Genomic DNA, 12,530 nt, shown 5'->3' with positions numbered 1-12,530 from the left:
CGGTGTACAGCCAGATGCCTTCTGAGGGCTTTTGTTTTGCTTCCTCAAACATTGACCCCAGCTAGGGGGCAGGATCTGCAACTGCATAAGTGGGAGGCCTGACCCCTGGTGTGAACTTCCTGTGGTATCAGCCAATTTGGAGAATAAACTGTAGGCAGGGAATAGGAAGCCCCAGCAGTGGTAGCAATGTGGCGGAGATCAAGGGAGTGGAGTACAGGGAAACGCAAAGCGGGTAGATAGACAATATGGAGAGATCGAGTAGGTGAACAGGAAGTAGTTTAGAGGACTGACAAAGCTTTAAGAACAGTAGCCCTGGGCGAAGGTTTAGATAATTACTTTGAATGTAACTGTTCTGTTTTCCCCTCTCATCTAATATTTCTTCTGGCTGGACAACAAGGTGCAGCTTCCATTCAACCACGGAAGCGGTCCTAGCTCTCACCTTGCTAAAGGGAGTGTGCGGAAAATCCTGGTACCAGTGCTCACAAAGGAGACAGAGGAGTCCTGTAAAAATAAACTTTATTCGAATAAAGGGAGAGTCCATTGGGCATATCCCGTGGGGTCTCTCAAAGTTGCTGGGGTCACAGCCCCTTATTTATCCTAATTTCCCGGCCGCGTAGGACCCTCTCCTGTTCCCCATTGGCTAAGGTATTAGGAAGGCACAGACTTCACGATCCTCCTACTACATACACTACATTTTTACCCCTTAACGTGTACCCCCCTTTGCATCATGCATCGTAAGTTTCATTATCATGTCATTATGCATCTCCTGGGCGGAGAAGTTAATAAGTCTGTTAAACCGGTGCACTGTTTCCTAAAGTTGAAAAGTTCAAACTTCCCTTGAAACTTTCGAGGAAAAAAAAAATTTTGTAATGATTTATCTTCTTACCTAACACAGCTTTGTAGTCTTGTCCTTGGTTCCTGTCTAATTGCTGCAATATATGGCACCTCCTGTTTTACAAGGCCTGCTGAACAGTGTCTTATATCTATCAAGACCTCCTTGTCTTAGTCTTGTTACTAAGCACATGGCTCCTCTGGGTAAACAGTGCCATGTACTTGCAAAAACATTCTCCTCCTTATCTATCACTGTTTAGGCCTGAGGTGTGTTGTACCAGCCTGGGTAAATGGTACTGTATTTTTGTAAAGACACTCTCATAATCCTATCGGGAGGAAGGTGGCAGAGGCCAGCAGCTGCCCGCCTTTGGGCCAGGAATGAACAAGACCAGCCCAGCAGGTGAAGGTTGTCTTTGCCGAGATGGTTTTCAGGAAAGGCTTGTACCTGCCCCTCGGGGAAGGCGGAGATGAGCCTTTGGGGGGGGTGGGGGGGGTGGTGTGCTCAGCAGTGACTGGAGCTCTGCCACCCTGCGTGCTTTCCACCTGCGCGTGGGCAAGCAGGGTGCCAGCCTTGCTCTCCGCCGCCGGTGTCGAACGGGCACCGTGACCCATAAACCCCGCCGTCCCTTCCTTGGAGGGCTCGGGTGAGGAAGGCGGCCCGCAGACGAGGACGGACCCCGCGCCCAGGCGCCCCGCCCCGCCCCGCAGCCCCCTGCGAAGCCCGCCCGCCCGCCGCGCGCACGTGCGCCTCGCCGGCCGCAGCCGTCCCGCCCCCCGCCCCCCATTAGTCGACCTTGCCGAGAGGAGGCGGCCGCGCCCAATCAGAGGGCAGCGCGCAGCTCCGTCTCCCGCGCACCGGCGAATGGTCTTTAAGAGCAGCGCCGCGAGCCTGCGGCCGGAGGTGCCTTTGCTGAGGCGGCGGCGGCGGCGGGGGGTGACCTGGGACGGGCCCGCGGCCGCCACCCGCCACGGGCCCGGCCCCCTCCCTGCCCGGCATGGCGGGGCCGCGGGGGGGCCGGCCAGCGCGGCGCTCCGCCCGGGCCGGCGGCGGGTGCTGCTGGGCGCTGCCCACGGGGCTGCTGTGCGCCTACGGCTTCTTCTGCAGCGTGCGGCCCTCGGAGCCCTTCCTCACCCGGTACCTGCTGGAGTACAAAAACGTCTCCGAGACCCAGGTACCGCGGCCCCGGGCACCTCGCCTCCGCGCCGTGAGCTCTGTCGTTGTTTTCCTTGCGGTACGTGGGTGCTGGGGGTTATCGCCGTCTCTTTCCCTCCCGCAGGTGTTCAACGAGATTTACCCGGTGTGGACTTACTCCTACCTGGCGCTGCTGTTCCCGGTGTTCCTGGCCACGGACTACCTGCGATACAAGCCCGTGGTCCTGCTGCAGGGCCTGAGCCTCATCGTTACCTGGTTCATGCTGCTGTATGCTCAGGGGCTGTGGGCCATCCAGTTCCTCGAGTTCTTCTACGGGATGGGGACTGCAACCGACATTGCCTATTACTCCTACATCTACAGTGTCGTCGATGTCAACTTATACCAGAAGGTCACCAGCTACTGCCGGAGTGCCACCCTAGTGGGCTACACGGTGGGCTCGGTGTCCGGGCAGGTCCTTGTGTCAGTGGCAGGATGGTCCCTCTTCAGCTTGAATGTTATCTCCTTAACCAGCATATCCATTGCCTTTGGTACAGCGTGGTTCCTGCCGATGCCACAAAAAAGCCTTTTCTTTCACCATGTCTCAAGTCAGCAGCTCAGTTGGGAAATGAAGGTTATGGACTGTAAAAATGGTTCGGCCGTTCAAGATCATCCCAACGTGCAGAGGGCACCTGGCTGGGAGGAGGAGACAAAAGTTCCCTTAAACGGGGAGGGTCATTCAGCAGAGAAACAGGTGAGTTGTGCCCTGGGTTTATGTAAATGGACGATGCAATACTGATGTGGTTGTCATGCATGCATGTGCATATGGGTGTATGCGTGCATGTGTGCATATTCGTACACAGCTGCAGAGATGTAATAAGCAACAGCAAAGAGTATCTCTTTGCTTATCCCACCTCGTTATTTATGGCACAGGAAAATTTATTCCTGGCTTCCTTTTGCTGATCGAGCACGGTAGGCTGCTCCTTATTTTTTATGAAGTTTTTCTGCGTGTCTCACAAGGCTGTGCTTAAAATTCTCTGGGTATCAAATTGCCATACAATGGTCCAAAGCAAGGGACATATCTGGGGCACTAAAAATTGTGCATGTCCAAATTCTGTGTGTGCTTCTGGATGCAGCCTGTGACTTGCAGAAAAGAGGTAATTCTTCCTGCACTCATGATTTGAAAACAGTTGTTACTTCAACTGTTGTGCAAGTTGTGCAGTAATAAGCTATGTAGTAATTGGGTTTTATCTTATGATCCTGAAAGGAAACTGGGCCAGGAAGGAAACTGCAGTAGTCCTTGAGAGCACTTACAGGCTGACACTGATTAGTTATAGATGGACAGAATACGGATAAATTGCAGGAAACACCTCTGCATAATTAACAGCTCAGTGCAGCCCGTGGGAGCACCAAGGTGGTGTCCCAACTCGTGGCTTTCATGGACTACGTAACCTCTAACAAAGTCACTTGTATGGAAACAAACGTGCAGGTGCCCTTGTTTGGTGGCAGGACATGTTGAGTCCCTCAAGGTCATGAACGACCAGCCTCCAGTTTTGAGGCCTGATGTGTGTGTGTGTAGTTGCCTGCTGGGCAGGTCTCCGCCATGCTGCTCCAGGTGATGGGACACGTACAGAGAGCCTGTGGTATCAGGGGGATTCGAGGCCCTGGGGAGAGGTCAGCCTTGCTTCTCGGTCAGGAGGAGGTTGTGCTTCTTCTGAGAAGAAGCCAGAGGGTAAGCATGGCTGTTGGTTTGGTCAACTAATGGGTATTTCACTTAGCTAGTAAGCCCAAGGTAGCTGGCTCAGGGGAGGCAGCATCCAGGGCCACTCTTGGCTTCTTCCAGCTACAGCTGGGAATTAAAGGTATTAACATTCCAGGGACCTAAACCTGCCCCATCCAGCACAATCTTGTGTGAGCAAAAGTATTTTTAACCATGTTATACTTGCATGCTGAAGGGTATGTGTTAAACACAAATTCTGTGCCAATAATGGTTAAGGTATTAATATAACTTATCTGTCCCTTTTGTTTGTCTTGCTCCCCTCCTGTGAGAGCAAGGGCAGTTCCAAACTAATGGTGAAATTTTTTTAAAAAGGAGCAAATACGCTTGCGTGGCTCTCCAGAGTTCAGTTATACCCGGTGCTAAAAGCTGGGAAGCATTGGTGTGTGATGATAGTCCTTCTTCCTAAGGTAACAGCAACCATATTTCATGAACATAAACAAATGGCTGTACAAATCACTGTACTGAAGAAGCACTGCCAGGCGATGGGAGGGTGGATGGGCCTTTCGGGCTTATCAGGCACGTGCTTGGGTTGAAGATGCTAAATCAGTTTTTGCAGTGTATGTGATGATTGCCTTCCCTGGTTTTCCTGCACCTAAACTTGAGCTTTGTGTGAAACCTTCTGTGTGGGAGTTACGTTGCTGAAGTCGCTTTGCCACAAGCTGACCTCTTCCCAAGGCTGGGATTGGGACGAATGGCGTCCACATGCAGAGCAAGCGTTTTACCATTGGCAAAGCACCAAGGGGACTGTGTGATGTTTAATAAAGATGAGGAGAAATCAGTGACACTTTGAGGGGTTGAAAATATGGAGTTCAGGACAGAGTCACGCTATGGTCTTTGCATGTTTTAGTAGAAACACCTTAAAATGAGTTTTATTGTTCATGGAGAATAGTTTTTCCCAGGCATGCACTGCATGATTCCCCCAGGGAAAGGGCATACCGCCAAGAGCCTAAAGTTGCTGCTGCTGTCTGGAAACCGCTCCGAAACTGGGCATGTGATGGCATGATGTGCAATAGCTCGGTCCCGTGACAGTGCTGTACGTTTCCCTGAAGGGAATCCAAGTTCGTGGCAGGCTAGAGATGCTGGTGGGCCCTGGGGGCTCTGCCCAGTCTCACATGAAGTAACCACTGCTCTGACTTCACAAGAAGGGTCTTGCCTGTCTACAAAGTCTCTCTACGTACGTGTGTGAAGCAAATATAATCAGCAGCTCTAGCTACAAAGTAAAGACATGCTCATTTCCTCTGCTGCTTTTGGCATGAAGTGGTTAGAAGCAGGACTGTAAGAGCCTATATGTAAAAAGAAATTTTTGTTTGTTGTCATCCCCTGTTGCTAGAACTGATCTATTGTCAAATTTTTCTCAAACTGCTTCATGAGTCTCTCTCCTTTCATGACCTTTCTAGAAAGATTTGGAGGGGAAAGCTTCATTTTTATCTTATGTCATTTGTCAGAGCACTTGCATGTACAGGAGCTGCCATTTGCAATAGCAGTGTCTGGTGGAAGTAGCTTCTGTTTCTCTTCATATCCCCAGGCAACATCTCTCACCTTCTCAGACCCTTGACAAACATTAGCAGGGGTCGAGTGTGGTGTAATGAGATTGCTTCTTTAAATATTTATAATCCCTGAATGCTAGTACTAAAGAAAATAAACTTTTTTGTGGGGAAATAAACTCATGGCTTTCATGTTCTCTGTGCTACCAAATTTGGTTGAATTTTTATCAGGACTTAAAAGTGTCAGTGATGCTTTTTGCCTTTATGATTTGAATGACTGGCTTCTGATCCTGTCTTGTCAAAGTAGATCTCGTGTCCTATTCCCCTGTGTCTCTTTTCTCCGGTGCCCTTCAGTTGCTTATGTGGTACTTCTAACATCTAGCAGTTACTGTTCTCTGACAGAGATCAAGGTGTGCTTGATCTCTGAACCCTCCCTCTGTACATAAGAGGATGACCATGCTTAGGGCAGAGACCAGTTGCTGAGACTGTGGGATGGGGAACCTTTTTATTCATTAGCTCTGTGGAGGCTTGTGCCTAAGAGTGGTACTGTTGCTCACCAGTGATCAGACCACTTGAAAGGGGTAATTTTGTGAGGCAGAGTGAAGTATTTATAAGCAGAGATTATAATTTCTCTCCCTTTCCTTCTCCAGTCTATGCAGGAGCAGAAAGTAGACATCGTAAAGGTGCTCAAAGATCTCTGGCGGGACTTGTTGCAGTGCTACTCCTCCCAGACCATGCTCTGCTGGTCCGTGTGGTGGGCACTGTCCACCTGCGGCTACTTCCAGGTCATCAACTACGCTCAGGGCCTATGGGAGATGGTGCTGCCTTCTCACAGCACGGAGATCTACAACGGTGCTGTGGAGGCAGCCTCAACACTGCTAGGTAAGCTTCTGGCATAGCTCCTGCTCTGCTGTGAGAAATGCCTTGTTTCCCTCAAGGTCACCAGAGCATGGTTTGGAAGTGTCTTGTGTTCCTCCAAGCATGCAGGAGAGGCAGCCCTGGCATTCGGGGTGAGTCTTCCCTGATGTTGATGGCTATGGTGCTCAGTGCTGAGTTGGTTCCTGCATGCAGCCCTAATTCTTGTAATCCAGTACGTAGGTGTCTAAAGGAGCCTCCCAAGTCAATCTTCATTCTGAAATATTTGGCAGAAGGCTCCAGGCATGTGGCTGACTGTGTGTTCTTGGCTGTCACTATGGCAGTGGGGTTATGCTTGTTTTAACCACTCAAAGTCAGACTAAGGGTCTTGTGGGTTTATTGCTTTTGTTCTCTGGCAGCGTAGGGAACATATGAAGGTTTCCTGTACACACACAGCATGCGGTGAGCCACATTTAGTCATTTCAGCACTGTTAAGCAGAAAAGCTATTAGGATGAATGAAGTTCTTGACTTGAAAGGGACAGGTAGGTCAGTCAAGACAAACATTTGTTAGGTTGTGTAATACTGTTCCATTACCAGAACTAGGACAATAGCCTTTTAATATAGCTACCATATCCTTACAGAGGCTTTCTAGGTGTTGCTGCAGTATATTAATTTTCTTTGATGGAGTTATTGTTCCACCATCTGGTGTGGACATCACCTACTTGTGGGGAAAAAAACCCGAAGGTACACAAACAAGAAAGGCTTAGCAGTTTCCTGGACATGCTTAGCCCCCTCTTGGAGTTCAATGGGAAGCTGTGGCTGTTTTGTAGTTCTAAAAGCTGGTCTACCACCCATTGTTGGGTTTGGAACTGTCAGCAACTTGATTCTGAAGGTTTTGGCTATTAAATTGTCTTTGGTGTGCTAAACTTGCGCTTTAATAGCATTCAGTCCTACAGTGTTCCTCCACTCCAGCATGATGCTGTGGCTCTTGTTTGATTTGGCTTCTCCTAGCATCCTGCCTTGGTCCCAGGAAGGAGAAGAATCTGTATCAATGGAAAGAAGACCCATAGCATGGCCAAGTATCAGCAGATTGATTTTTTTTATTATTATTTTTTTTTCCCCCAAAAAAAGGAGGAGTATTCTTCAGGTCTTATTATTAATATCTTTGATAGCGAGGTCTTTTTTTTTTTTAAAGGCCTGTGAACAATGGACCTGTTGGAAGAAAAGGTGGTTGGCACTGAACTCATGTAAAACTGAAGTTTTTAGTTTCCCATTTTGCTTTTTTTCCTCTAGTATCATTTCTATAAATGCCTGAATCATTTTGGGTGATGTTTTCTGTGCAAATTAACCTCTGTGCCTGAACTGCTCAAAAGAAAGAACCAAAAAAAATCACTCCAGTTGACACAGGTTCACTGCTTGGAACAAGTGAAGTTTAGTGAAGTAATAACCTCAACTACAAGCTTGAGGTGTATCAAAGGACTGGAAGGGACCTGTTAAGGATCAGCGTCCAGTAACCTGACTTCCTAGGCACTACTGCAAATGCTCTAACTTTCTTCTGATTTCCAATTTGAATTTATTAATGAGCAGTTTATTTATCTCTGATGTCATGCCAAGGTTGTATTTTAGCACAAAATCTTAGCTCTGGGCCAAAGCCACCAAGTTTTTTCTAGCTGTTCTTTGGTAAAGTTAAGCTCTTTGTTCACATTGTCGTCTTACTAGCCCCTCTTTGCACCAAACCTTGTTTGAGTTGCATTCTTTTTGAAGGTGGATGACTGGAGCTGCGTTCAGCTTTATTCAGTGAGGCCTCAGACTTGTAGAAGAAGAAGATACAGTTCACTCTTCTCCCTTTACTGGAAATACCTTTCCTGGTGCATCCCAGATCTGATTTGCCATTTTCATGGCTTTTAGTCGTGCTGTGCTCAGTTAAGAGCAATGTTTGGCAACCTTTGTGTGAGATGCTGTTGCCATCCTTGCCTGTACCTGTGCTGCCCTGCAGGAGGGTTCAGGTCAAGCATGGTGACTCATGTGGCTATCGGCTTCCTGTCCTGGGCAAGATAAATAGTATTCCTTCTAGTGAGGTCAACTGACTGTTAAGCTGCATCCCTGCACCTTCTTGGGAATGTGGCAATCCTTTATCAGGTTGGGTTGTGAAAACACTGGATCAGCTGTAGATGTCTAATTGCGGGACACAGATTGTGTATATTGTCATAATTAGGTGTCAGGCTGATATAACCTTGAGACAGGGTGAGTACAACTTCATGAGTTGCTGTGAGATCCCCAGAGAGTGGTGTCTGTTCCCGTATTTCAGAATTGCTGGACAGTAGAAAGAAGGCTCTAGAACTTAGGGGGTTTTTGCATCTCAGGGTTTTGTTGCTGGGGGAGCCAGACATTCAAAGATCAGAAACTCAATCAGGTAGTGTCACAGCAGGCACTAGAATGAAGAGTTTAGTGGTGGGGAAATAAGTTCCTTTCCATTGGCATGGCTGCCTTCTTCACTAGCCTGCAAGATGGATGTGAGATCTGACAGGGTTGCAGGCTTGTACACGCTGATGGTACATAAGGAGCCTTCATGTTCTTGGAGGATTTCTAAGATAGCAGGCCAGCTAAGGGCTACAAAGAGCTTAGATGCTGCACTGTAGCACTTCTGTACAGTGGTCAAATGCTGAATACAATCTTGTTTTTCAGAGATCTCCAGTAAACCTCCCTTTTTCAATATGCTGTTTGTCTAGTTTGCTGTGTACAGCAGCATCGTTAGGCTGTTGGTTGCCATTCGGCTTGTTTCTGGAACAAGGCCTGCTTCAAATGGGAATTTTCTTGTAATGTAATACATATTTGGGCTTCTCAATAGTTACAGCTGTGATATAGTGCATGAAACACAGCTTGTCTGCTCATTGCATTGCATGAAATAACGCATGCTTTCCACCTTGTGATATGTCTTCTCTCCCCATCCACCCTCTGTAAAATCCAGCAGGAGTTACAAACCTGTTCTGGTTGTAGAAGATTGTTCTTGCACAATCAACAGGGTGTGATTGTAGTTTACGATTAGGCTGCATCCTAGGAGATGTGGATTTGGACCCCTGCTCTTACTCACTCTTACAGCCCAGCATGAAGATGACAGTAAATGTAGGTTTTTCTGCCTCCTGGGAGAGAGCTCTCACTTCTGTGTATCAAAGTGGGTAGTGTCTTCCTCCCTCCTACCCGCTCTAAAGTGCCACGAAAGAGTTAGCTGAGTGCTTTTGAGAATCAGGGTTTGCATTTCTCTGTAGCCCCATTGACACAGCTAGTCAGGCGCAAAGGACTGAGCGGCAGTGATCTGAGTCCTGGGACTGTTGTGCTTCCGAAGCCAGAGAGGAGCCTTCAGAGGCAGGCAGCATTGACCTTTTCCTTTTTTTTTTTTTTTTGGACCTTTTTTTTTTTGACCTTTTTTTTTTCCCCCCCTGTAAAAGTGAATGGGAGTTTGCAGCAGGGTTCCAGGTGAGGGAGAGGTCAGGAAGGAGAGCAGCTAAGGTGTGCGCATTAGTGTCCTCCGCTTCAGTCATGTTTGGCTCTTAGGGGCTGTAAAGCTCCTAGTACGCAGGCTCCAGATTGCTCCAATTGCAATTACTAACAGTTATGCTTTCCTCCCCCTCGCAGGAGCTGTTGCAGTGTTTGTTGTGGGTCACATAAAAACATCCTGGGCAATGTGGGGTGAAGTGGCACTTGCTCTGTTCTCCTTTCTTATTGCTGCTGCTGTATATATCATGGACACTGTTCGTAACATCTGGGTGTGCTATGCATCCTATGTTGTCTTCAGAATTATCTACATGCTGCTAATCACAATAGCAACGTGAGTATCTTTTTAATGTAAATTGTTCTCAGGGTTACAGCTGGTATGAAAAGAAAGCTGGCATGTTTTCCATGTAACTGGTCTTGCTTACCAGGAATTTGGAAATCTCTTGCAAGGGTTTGTGTTGTCATTCAGGTTGGAAACTGAGGCAGAGAGATATATTTGGCTGGCAGTCTGCCCCAGCTTAAAAGTCTTATGACACTAAAGTGACTCCTTCTAAATATTAGATAGTGCTGCTTGCCAGGGGAATGTTTTTCATAAACACTTTTCATAAGTGTTAAGAGATGAGGAGAGGACAATGCTTTGCCTGTGTAGTGTCAACCTTCCCTAACTTATAAGGAGGAAAACTTCTTCAATGTTGTTTGTCACTTTGTGGAGGAAAACGCAGCTGTTGTTAAACCATATGTGCCTAATCACTACAAGACAGTCAAGTCTGTGGTGCTCCTATTTAGTGAAGTATACTGTCAGTGCAAGGTAATTTAGATGTGGAAAACACTGGACTAGGCTATGTAACTCTTCAGGTTGCATAGTCTCCTTGTCCAAAGGTGTTCCTCCTATTCTTGCGTTTTCCTGCTTTTTCCATGTCCTTATGTTTCTCGTCATCCCTATCTTTCCAGGTTTCAGATTGCTACAAATCACAGTGTGGAGCGGTATGCCCTGGTGTTTGGGGTCAATACTTTCATTGCCTTAGCACTTCAGACTCTGCTCACTTTGATTGTCGTGGATGCCAGTGGGCTTGGGTTGGACATCTTCACCCAGGTATGATAGACTCTCTTAGCTTTACTGATGGGAGGGAGGAAGGTAAACCAAGTGTAAAGCTTCTCAGCTACCTGTTTCTGGGTCAAGGTTTGACAGAGTAATAATCACTGATTCGTGGTATTTTTAGAAGAGGAAAGGAGCTCATCTATTAACCTTACAAATTTGGTAACTGCTTGGTTTAACCACTTCTTTTTTTTTTTTCTTTCCCTTTCTCTGCAGTTCATGATTTATGCCTCTTACTTTGCGGCCATCTCACTGGTGTTCTTAGGCAGTGGCATATACAGTATTGTGAGAGCTTACAGAAGACAAGAGCAGATGCAAAGCAGATCTCCTGAAAGCCAGTAGTGCACCAAGTGAAGAGTCTTGGTGGCTACATATGAAGATATAGGTCTGACTTTTTTAATCTCTGCCTTTTTTTCCCCAAGGCAGTCACCTTAATGGTATTTGATCCATATTTATACTATATTAGTAGCACATTTTAGAAGGTAAATGTATTAGCTCTTACGTAAGTAAGAACAAATATCTTCTTTCTAAAATGCCTTTTGTTCTTCTGTTGCATATATGGGATGTGTAGCAAAGAACAGTAAGTTTTCTCAAAGAATGAAAGCCTTGGGTGACTTTAGTCTAAGGCTGTGCGTCTGAAGGCTGTGCATCTGGAGGCTGCCATTGGAAAAGCAGCTCCATGACTGTCTAGTCAACTGCTACTCTCACTGAGGTGCAGCTGCAGGGCAGGAGTGAGGGAACACTAATAGACCTTTCTGTGGAGAGCTCCAGGCCTGGGACAGGAGGTGGCCTTAGGCCTGTGCTCTGCAGTGTGACTCTCACTGTGGCTGCCCCGTGATGCTGGATGCTTGGTTTCAAGGACTAGTACACTTATGTTTCTGCATATGCACATATCTCCTTGAGTTGCCTGCGCTGTTTCTGCTGTTCCTGTCTGTCAGGCCTGCTGCCAGAGTGTTACCATAGCCAATCATGGTGATTCCCCAAAAACTGCATCCTGGGGCAACTTGTGACACAGCTGAATTGACTACCAGCAGTGCTACTTGTGCCATGAAGCCCTGTGCCCAAGGGACTGTAGAGCTGGAGGGGAAGCTTAGAGGGAGTTTAAGTAGACAAAATGCTAATCCAAGGGACCCTTGCACATCTTTGCCTTTGTCCTTTAGGACTGTGGATTCCTTGCAGGAATCACTGCCTTACAACCCTGGAGGCTGGGCTGTTTCACTGGGATGGTGGGTGTTAGTACAGCACTGAGAAGGACGATGACTTGCAGGATTTTAAGCTATTATTTGTGACCTGGAGAGTTGTGATGCTGGTAACTAAACAGACACCTTCAGTTATGGTAGTTAGTAGGGTGATTGCATGAGGCTTTGAAAAGTGCTGATTTCTGGTTTGTCTTTTTTTTTTTTTTCCCCCTTATTTTAAAATGCTTTTATGGTTCTGGCTGGTCCCTGTCCACTAGTTCTACTTCTTCATTCCACCTAAGCAGGACAGTGAATGTTTGGGGTGGGCAGTTCTTTCATTTTGTCCAGTCTAAGCAATTTGGGACTTGCCTCATACCTCTTCTTTAAAAAATATTTTTTTCTTCCAAATTGCCTCAGCACTGGGAAGGAGTTGCACAGAGTTGTCCTGGGCTTGGGCACCTGGGTACTCGGGCACCGTGACCAGCACAGCAACAGATATCCGTAGTATACTGTGGAAATGGCCTATGAGCTGTCCCTGTCGCTGTGCAGGTTGTGATGAGTTTAGGTGTACAGGAGAACTGGCAAGGGAGAGGATGCAATGCAGTGTGCTTCCCTCCATGCCTTCTCTCTGTGTGCTGGTTATAGAGCTTCTTCCAGTCAGAGCCTGAAAAAGCAGCTTTGGTT

At 47.3% G+C, this 12,530-nt stretch overlaps 1 protein-coding gene across 2 annotated transcripts; it reads left to right on the top strand.

The window, feature by feature from the left end:
- Positions 1–1,826: 1,826 nt before the first annotated feature.
- Positions 1,827–11,010, top strand: SLC19A2 (solute carrier family 19 member 2). Of its 2 annotated transcripts, none has more exons than XM_086463960.1 (6): positions 1,827–2,003; positions 2,109–2,714; positions 5,884–6,106; positions 9,714–9,906; positions 10,524–10,665; positions 10,885–11,010. In XM_086463960.1, the coding sequence occupies exons 1-6, from the start codon at positions 1,827–1,829 to the stop codon at positions 11,008–11,010; spliced, it is 1,467 nt and encodes a 488-aa protein (XP_086320086.1). The 2 variants fall into 2 exon arrangements, with proteins under 2 accessions (XP_086320086.1, XP_086320079.1); XM_086463953.1 differs by having other exon boundaries at positions 5,875–6,106.
- The last annotated feature ends 1,520 nt before the right edge of the window (positions 11,011–12,530 follow it).

The sequence above is a fragment of the Leptosomus discolor genome, chromosome 1, assembly GCF_034619465.1.
Source record: "Leptosomus discolor isolate bLepDis1 chromosome 1, bLepDis1.hap2, whole genome shotgun sequence".
NCBI classification, from domain to species: Eukaryota; Metazoa; Chordata; class Aves; order Leptosomiformes; family Leptosomidae; genus Leptosomus; species Leptosomus discolor.
Note: the sequence above shows the minus strand (reverse complement) of the source record. Positions and strands in the feature narration are given on the sequence as shown.

Excerpts from the sequence above, each read along its gene's own strand:
- SLC19A2 (XM_086463953.1), top strand. The coding sequence starts at position 1,827 with ATGGCGGGGCCGCGGGGGGGCCGGCCAGCGCGGCGCTCCGCCCGGGCC. Across the intron at positions 2,715-5,874 it reads GTCATTCAGCAGAGAAACAG|TCTATGCAGGAGCAGAAAGT; the intron begins GTGAGTTGTGCC and ends TTCCTTCTCCAG. Across the intron at positions 9,907-10,523 it reads CTGCTAATCACAATAGCAAC|GTTTCAGATTGCTACAAATC; the intron begins GTGAGTATCTTT and ends CTATCTTTCCAG.